Raw genomic sequence first — 9,350 nt, forward strand, 5'->3', positions numbered from 1 at the left:
TCTCCTTTTTATAGCCAGGGCTCTTTATGTTCTCTGGGAAAAGCTTTGGTGAAAGAGCTGCTTTTAGTTTCAGTGAAGTATCTCTGAGCTCAGGTCAATGTTGGCACTACTAATCTTGATGTTGATATATATTTATAACAAGGTTAAAGTAGAGGAATCTTTCCTACTATTCTTTGAATGCAAGTATATCCTGGACAGATTCCCTTGACTTTAAAAAGCACAAGGAGCCTCTGAAGAAGAAGTAATAGTAAGGTCTATGTAAGGCTATCCCAGCACTATGAACTGTGGGGATAGAGAATTTCAGGGACTTAAGTTCTGACTTAAAAACCATGCAAAGCTTTTCAGAAAGAAGTTCAGAGCAAAGAAAAGGTATAATACAAAGATGATAGTTACTCCTAGGGTCATATTTTCAGGGTACGTGAAGTAGGCACAAAATTTCCATGAAAAATAGCAGTGAAAAAGCTAATTCATGGGCAACTTTACTTATTGCCTGCCAAAAGAAATTGTGTCCTATTAAAAAACTGGCAAATTAAAGACAAAAATTAATCCCATTTTGTTGTGGGTTTTTGTTTTGTCACTGTTAATTGAGGTATTTATGCAAGAGAGCATCAAAAAGTTCATGTGATGCCTTAGCAAATGATCTGGAGCCAGCATACAAAGCTGATCATTCCATTTCCCATCGTGCTTTAATCAGGTGTAAAACCAGCCTAATTGAAAGGAGAGGAGTGATAAATCACCATCTGAAGGTAGCTGTGCAAATTACATGCTTACCACCCTTCTCAAGGAAATTATGAGCTTCTAGGAAGAGTTTGTATCTGAACTTGAGATCCCTGATCCTCAGCCACGCAGAACATGGCTGGGACACAAGGCTGTTCCAGCCTCTGTGGCCAGGCTTCCATCCCATTAGAGGCAGGGAAATGAAAGCTGTGTCCAGCAGATGAGTTCTGCTACTGAGATAGGACACGGCCAAGGCATATACTCGGTCCTGGAAAGACAGAAACACCCCTAAGCAACGTATTTTTGGCATAAGTTTTACATGTCCTTACCATCAAAAATGAAAGCTTATTTAGAGAACAGAGAGCATTTGTTCCCATGAGCATTTTAGAGATCTTGAAATTTTCCAAATTATAGAGTACTAATTAGTACAATTATTAGTACTAATTAGTACTAAATTAGTGTTGTACTAAATGAAAGTATGTTGTTACACACTGCATAGACAACAAAAGAGGCAGCAGCATCTGGCACTGTGGAAATGTAGTTTCCATCTAGATCTGGATTATCATTTGCTTATCTGGTCCCCTCTGAGCCAAAAACAATATAATGGGTCTAGGAAAACAACATAATGACAACAAGGTATGAAGATACCAGTAGAGATTAAATGGGCCAGGATTCCTAGCTGGCAAAGATAACATTTATAGAAGAATATAGGGGAGTAGGATAATGAATGTCACAAGGGAAATTAATGGAGACTAATTACTTCTTTTCTTTGCAACATAAGGACTGTAGGGCATTGAAGAAAACTTATAAGTAGATATTTTATAAGAGAAAAAAAATCATTTTTCCACTCAACTGATCTAACTTGGGAAACAAGATATTTCAGATTAAAATAAAGAGATCCAAGAGTGATTAGGTAAATTTGTATAAGACCCATTCATTTAGAGCTATCGGTCACAAATCTGTAAATATAGCCTACTGCCCAAGAAGTCCCTAAATCACAGCTTCCTGGGAGCTCTGCTGGCATTCCAGAGGATTTCTAGACACAAGTCCAGACTTTACATAATGTCCCTAAAGAGCTGCCCTTTGTTTTGATGAAAACCCTTCACTTCTTGCTCAGCACAGCTGGTCATGCATTCTTAGGGCTTTTTTTAACAAGCTACTCAAAAAGAAACTGTTGTGGGAATAATGCTTAAACCATAAGAATTTAACAAATTTACTAGATCTTTAGTTTAACTGGTGCTAGGGGAACTCTGTTCTGTCACACTGATCTGCTATAATTTTCAAAACCTCAAGATGCAAAAGGTACTTGAGGCTTTTTTCTTCTACTTCAGATTTTGACTGTTGCTAGTTTGTTCACAGGGAGAGGAAATATATGAAAAACATGCTGCAGACTGGAAAGCAGTATAACAAATAATAAAAAGCAGAAAGGTTAAAGGAAAGGAACTATACATTCTCACATACATTTAATCTGTTGATGTCATCTGTACTTGCATTTTATATTTGGGAGTAAAAACTGGTGTAGACATGTGTGTAGGTGTACATATACACCACAGACTCTTCTGTCCTGTATGAAGAACAGGAGGATCCAAGATGCCCACAGCTCAGGTTGTAACACAGGCTAAGATTAGAAAAGGAGGGAGAACATCTCACCTGGAGATAAACTAGCAGAGAGTCTTATGCAGGCAGTTCCACCACAGCCTGCATGACTTTCTGTCACATGAGGACATGTCTGTCCCATATGAGGATCCCCAGTTCCACATCCATGTTCCCAAATCTTCTTCACCCACCCTGCCTAACAGGAAGGGCACTGTACATGAAAACCAACACAGCTGAAGACTGGGACCGTCCTTTGCAGTTCCTGAACACAGCAGTGGTCACCATGAACTGGTCTTCTGTGCAAGAAGCTGATGAGCAACAGAGGAAGCATTTACTGAAAAATAGGCAGGAGAATCCACAACAAGACTTTGGAGTAAAATAGAGTCCTTGAAGATTTCAGAAAGCAGATTGTGAGAGAGTTGAGTTGTTTTCCCAAAGGTATTAAAACTTTTCTGCCTTGCTAAAGTTTGTGCTTTCTGCACTTATTTGCACAGGATCCACAAAAAATGCAACTCCAGTCTCCAGAGAGATATTCTGAGGTTTTCAGAGGAGATAAGCCTGAGAGGTGGGAATGAATGTGCAACCCACTCTTGGAAGGGTTCCACACTATCTTAGTGGACTGCTGGACACTGGTTGCACAAAGGGTGCAGACCTGTAGATTGTAGATCTAAAACCAATCATCCCTCCCAGCCCAGACTCAGTGGCACTGCTACTGAGTAATTAGACCTTTTTGTGGCAGATTTGTGCCCATTTGGGAAGCAGGATCATGAAGCCCAGGACCATAAGCAACTTCTTTGCCCTGTCCAGTTATAACCATTTTGTGTTATAGGAGATGCTAAGGCTCTTTGGGAAACTAGTACTTCCTAGACTCTTATTGTGGCCTTGGCATGGAGAAAAGACTCAGATTTTTCCTTTTAAAATTCCCCCTGATAGTAATCTGCTTAACATGCACATGACTTTATAGAAGTTGATCCCACCTGCAACAGGAGGGAGATCAGAATACTTGCTTATTAAGAACTTTTAAATTGTGACACATGAGTTAGAAGCAGTGAAGTGTTCTGTCATCAAAGCAACAGTGAGCAATAAAAATTAGTTTTGGTGCTTTGGGGCAGAAATAGTGTGATTCGAGTTTCTTTGTCCATTGACTAAAGCTGAACAGTAAATGTCTGGCTGGATAAGCAAGAGTAGTGTCATTAACTGCAGAAACATCATCCAACAACAGTCTAGCAACTAATTTTTCATGACTGTCCTGTGACAGCAAATTTCCTGCTTACGCAATGCTGGCTTGTCCCAGTCTATCACAACACTTAGTATTTTCCAGGCTCTGACAGAAGTGACAGTATGCTAAATGTTCCTTTTATTTTGCAGCTAAGCTGGAGAAAGAAACATGTTAAACCTTGTCATGGTCTCCCAGAGATACGTATTTTATATTCATTGCTAGAGTGTAAACAACCCATTTTGCAGGAAATGTTCTAGCCTGTTTTAAGACTTTCATTTCACTTTTAAGTTGTTTCAGCTCCCCACCTGAAAAGCTTATAATGAAGATGTGATTCTGACACCCAGGGGAGCATAGGTATGAATGTAAATACACTGTATTTGTCTGTAACTCTCATTCAGAATGTTTCTTAAGAAGGCATCTGTTTAAATGAGACGTGAAAGTCAGTAATGCAATATTCCCTCTGTGAATAATGTAGCAGAAACATTACAATGAATAACCAAAAATGTGGGAGTTTCCAACAATCCAGTTTAATAGTTTCTTCATATGTCTGTGTTTATACATCAAACAGACTTCAAACAAAACAAAAAAGAGTATTATACAATTCAAGAAAATACCAAAAGCTATTACAGTTTTGCTTTCCCTTAGTTGATTTACAGTTATGTACAAAACTATTTTATTTGCAATACCCAGTGAAGATTTAATGATTTATTTACATCAGCTGGTGCCTTTCACTATGCAGTGGAACTGTCTCCTTTTGTCATTTATATTCATAGCTGCAAGAGCCAACATTTTGAGGTTATTTATGGATAGGATTAAGAGATGGACTGAAACAAGGCAAGATTCTCACTACTGACCACCAGTATTCTCTGAAATCCCATTTTCAGATATAGCTGAAGGAAGACTCTAGCCCCTAATGCACTGATAATCAGTATATCAGTCAGCATAATAAGATATCTCCACTGAGAATAGCATTCCCACTCATGTCAGAGGAAGATATATGTGAGCTGGAGGAATAGCAAATTTTAAGCAGGCAAAATGTATAACTCTGGTGCTAAAGGTGCACCTTACTTCTCCTGTCAGAAACCTCCTAAGCAAATGAAGACATAAAGTAGGCTTTAAGTGTGTGAAGGGGAATACTTTGCAATTTTTCTTACACAAGAGATAAAATTAGGAGGGGAAAACTATAATTTTATCATAATATGCAAACTGTGTCATAGAATCACTGAATAATTTGGGTTGGAAGGCAGTTGTGGAGGTAATCTGCTCCTAGTGGCTCAAAGCAAGGCCCTCTTTAAAGTTAGAGTCAGCTTTCAATTTAGCGCAGATTTTTCAGGGCCATGTCGAGTGAAGTTCTAAATCTTTCTGAGATGGATTTTGCACAAACATTGAGCACCTGTTCACATATTTGACCACCCTTATGGCAAAAAAAGATTCCTAAAACCCAATCAGGACTTTCACCTTGGAAGTATAACCTAACACGCATGGAATAAATCATAAACTGTCTACTGATAAACAAGAGTCTTACAGCATGTATAAACCAAGTATAACAACCATTGTTCTTCCAGATTTCAGAAGGGTTTGTTTTTTTCAAGATATATTCAGCTATCTAGGCAGCAGTTTAACACCACTTGAAATCTTTCCACAACTTAAATCACAGCACAAGATATGCACCATTCATGGTCATCAAGAAATACCACAGTTGCACTTCCTCCCTCTTTTGTGGGCCCAGTATTTTACACATTACACAGCTGTTGCAGAACAGCAGGTTTATGAAAGTATGACTAGATGCAAACTACCCACACAAAAGGCATGAGGGTTTCCGTTTAGAATCCTCTCAACTAAGAGGAAAACTTTGTTTGGGGAACAAAAGTCAGGACTCTGTTATAGCTACATGTCCCTGATGTTTTGAAATCAGTTTTTTGCCATGCCTTTTGCCATCAAACTTGTTTTGTCTCTCCCAACTTGAAAGATGCAATCTACAGTAACACAAGCTCTTCACATCCAAAAGGCTTCTCTAATGTCTATACAAAGGCAGCCACTCACTCAGTCTTTCCATCTCCACAAAATATTGCATGAATATCTACAGGCTAGGTTCTCTTTGCTTCCCTAGCCCTGGCAAATCAAGAAAACAGACAAACTAGAATCGGCTCAGTCTTCATATGCAGTCTTAAAATCCACCTGTGGTACATCTTGCTTCACAGTGGTTTGAACATATATAGTCATATATGACAAAGCGCTGTACCCAGCCTGGAAAATCTCATTATACCATTGGCATCTTACACAATACAAATTTTATGACAGTAACAGTCATGACTGGAATACAAGACTGCTGATTTGTGCATATGTATTGATCCTAACTTCTGACCAAGGTATGTGGAGCTTGATAATTGGAGCTATTTCTCTGATTTTATGTCTTCAGAAGGAAAAAGCAAAAAACTTCCTTGAAAATTCTGGGCATCAAAATAAGCCATGCTTTTTTTTTTTTTTTTTTATCTGGAGAGAGAATTTTTTATTTTTTTTATATCTAGAGAGACAAAGAACACCAAAATAAAATACATTGAGAGACCGGTGGGTTCATTCACATGGCAGAATTCAATCACTGCATTTAGCAGAAATAAAAATAAGGTTTCCCCTGTATAATCCTCTTATAAATTCCAATCTTCAGTAGAGTAAATGAGATTCAAAAAATCCTTTATCCCCATAATACAGATGCACTGAGTAGCTCCAACCACTAGCGGGAGAGAGGTGTGTGTGGAGGGAAAGAAATGTAAAATCACATGTTAAAAAAGGGTTTCTGATTGCTGCAGGAATCATGACAGCTGAATGGAGAAAATGTTCCACAGGCATTTCACCAGAATTACGGGTGCAGGAAGATGTTGCCTTTTCAGTCTCTTCCCAGGTTTCGCTTTATTATTATTTGGTTTTATCTTAATACTTGTTTGATAACCCACAGAGCATTCTCAGGCTATAGCAACAAATTATCTCTTTGAAGGTCTTCCTCATTTCCTGGCTACGAAAGGCATAGATCAAGGGGTCGATCACTGAGTTGCACATAATAAGAATGAGGTACATGTTGAAGTGGGACATGAAGCAAACACAGTAAAGGTTTTGAGGGCAGGAGATCATCAGGATGAGATGAAGGAAGAATGGAGCCCAGCAAACAATGAAGATGCCAAGAAGCATAGTCAGAGTGATGGCTCCTTTCATGCTGGTTCTTTGACGGACAGAGCTGTACCCAGGCAAAGCAGCGATTTTCTTCACATGAGTACGAGCCAGGAGGAACATATGGACGTACAGTGAGACCATGAGGAAGAGCATGGTAAAAAACATAGTGATGAGACAAATGACCACGTAAGTTGATTCATAATAAAGAATGAAGATAATGCCACAGCCCGTGCAAAAGGTCCAGATGCATGCAATAATGAGCCCTGATCTTTTCACCGTCATGATGTTGTGATAGCGCAGGGCATAGAAGATAGTGATATATCTGTCTACTGCTATAGCCAGCAAACTGCACATGGAAGCCACCACAGATATGCAGATCATGGAATCAAAGACATTGTCTATATGACGGACAAAGGCATCTTCCATAATGATGTGTCTATTGTTTATTAAGTATATGGTTATGGTCTCCCAAGCATTAGACACACTAACCAGCATGTCAGCCACTGCTAAACTGCAAACAAAAAAATACATGGGTGAGTGCAAGTTCTTGTTCTTAACTATTGCACATATGACTAGTATGTTTTCAAGGAGGCTTACAATGCCCAGAGTTAGGAACACCTCAGCTGCGATGACCACTTGCTCACATGGCGATGACTTGCTCTTTGCAGTAGGCACAGTAAAGTTGCTACCGAAGGCACTCAGGTTTAGTTCAGAGACATAGAATTGAGAGGATGTGTTCATCTCTGGGAGCTAACACGTTCTGTTCCTTCTGAAGGGCTTGCCAAGGAGTGTGGTAAATGCATTTTCCAAAAGGCAGAAGATCCTGCCTAAAAAAAAAAATACAGCATGAAGATTACAGGCAGAAGTTGACAACATAAATACCAGCCATTTTTATTTGATTTGGTTTGTACATGTCCCACCTCTTCCACAGCACATTCCTTCGCTGATTCAAAATTAAACTTTAGTTGGCTCAGAGATTTTCTACCTATCCTTACTGGGAAATTAAAATCACAAACTGATGAAAATATTCCTGCACTCTTCATTCATAGTTTTGTTTATTCTATCTGGTTCCCTGGAGTACTTCCCCAGAATGTCCTGGAAGTTCTGCTGAAAAACAAACAAAAAACAGTTTTCCCAGTCCCAGCTCTCAGACCCCAGAAATGCAGGAGGATGTAGCATTAGGTACAGCAGAAACCACTTACTTTAATACAATATAGAGAAGTTTCTATTATTGACACAAGAAAGAATTGAACATTTTCAGTAAAAGGTTTAAATGCTTTCCTGACCTTTGTACATTTAATTTGGCATAAACTATATTATAAACACCATATCTGTGCAGTGTTAACATGCTCATTTAAAAGCATGGTATTAAACACCTAACCAAGGCAAATCCATACATTTCAGGATACACTAAGGTTACAGAATTGGTGTGAGTAGAATTCTATTGTAAAAAAAGTTTTCTTTTCCAAATCCAGAATATTTTATTCAATGGTTTTCTGGTAATGACAATATTTAGGGAAAGTTGTAAGTCATCACATTTTTAATAAAGGGAACATTTAGATTTGATTGTCAGTGACTTGTTGCAAATAAAAATTCAAAGCATATAATGCTAAATAATTTTCAGTTTCAAAAAGCCACTTTTTATTTGCAATCAAGAATTTACTGTACCTATTTACCAGAGCTGCTCCTTCAGCTGCTTTTCCTCGTCTGCAACGTTTCCTCCAGAGAGCTGAAGTTTCAGCCCCCCTGACATGTGGGGCTGGGGACTCCTTGGTGGCAAAAGATGAAAAAAAATAGAGGGAAAAGAATTAGTAAATCCATAGAGTCAAAGCTGACCACGTATAAATTACTTACTGTGCAACTGCCTTTTTATAGACTCCAAGCAATAATGACTTCAGTACTCAAACTGTGGCTCCTCCTCCTCTTCTTTACCCCCCTGGACTTCTCTTTCCACAGATCTCATAGCAAAGGCTTGGTTTTTTACCACCATCTAGTGGCCTTCCCCTCTCCTTCTAACTGAACAGGGATTCTGATCTGAAATTCATTATGAGCTTTCTATAATATTAAAGAGGGAAAATGTACCAGACGTGCTCCTTTCCTTTGTTTGCTTGTTTTCTTTGTTGTTTCTAGTACACTGACAATAGATTCATCCTGCAATAGTACTTCCAAAGGAGGAGGAAAGACTATTATTGAAGTGGGAGGCTTATTACTGCTATAAGCATTTTTCTCATATTCAGCTTTGCTGGGATTTTTTCAGAAATAAGAACCCCACTGTCACAAAACGTAGAGAACATAGAGTCAAAGCCACCATGCCACTAATAGAAAATATATTTAAATAATTTGTATTAAAACAATTGAACAAATTAACAGCTGTGTTCTGTACCCCTTGCTAGAATAGAGATTTCAGTGTAGAAATGGAAGGAGCAGTGTATCATGCCAGGAGCCCGGGCTCCCCAAGATGGATGCGAATTCCCCAGGGGCCCAAGAGCTGTTAAACTCAGTGCTCAGTATTCCAGTGGCTGAAGTTCCTCTGTGGGTTTAGCAGTCAGGCAGCCAATGCTCCTTCTGGGCCTTGCCCAAAAGGTAGCAAAATCAGTTCAAGTCTTTAACAAATGGCCTCTGCTTCCAGGTGCAGGCTGGGGAATGCAAAGCA

At 39.0% G+C, this 9,350-nt stretch overlaps 1 protein-coding gene across 4 annotated transcripts; it reads right to left on the reverse strand.

Moving 5' to 3' along the window:
• Positions 1–4,037: 4,037 nt before the first annotated feature.
• MC5R (melanocortin 5 receptor) lies at positions 4,038–8,586 on the reverse strand. Of its 4 annotated transcripts, XM_053961899.1 has the most exons (3): positions 8,366–8,586; positions 7,618–7,804; positions 4,038–7,524 (listed from the first exon to the last, which is right to left on the reverse strand). In XM_053961899.1, the coding sequence occupies exon 3, from the start codon at positions 7,436–7,438 to the stop codon at positions 6,461–6,463; it is 978 nt and encodes a 325-aa protein (XP_053817874.1). In that variant the 5' UTR covers positions 7,439–7,524; positions 7,618–7,804; positions 8,366–8,586; the 3' UTR covers positions 4,038–6,460. The 4 variants fall into 4 exon arrangements, with proteins under 4 accessions (XP_053817874.1, XP_053817883.1, XP_053817863.1 ...); XM_053961908.1 differs by lacking the exon at positions 7,618–7,804 and having other exon boundaries at positions 8,374–8,586; XM_053961888.1 differs by lacking the exon at positions 7,618–7,804.
• Between the last annotated feature and the right edge of the window lie 764 nt (positions 8,587–9,350).

This window comes from Vidua chalybeata, chromosome 1 (assembly GCF_026979565.1).
Source record: "Vidua chalybeata isolate OUT-0048 chromosome 1, bVidCha1 merged haplotype, whole genome shotgun sequence".
Lineage (NCBI taxonomy): Eukaryota > Metazoa > Chordata > Aves > Passeriformes > Viduidae > Vidua > Vidua chalybeata.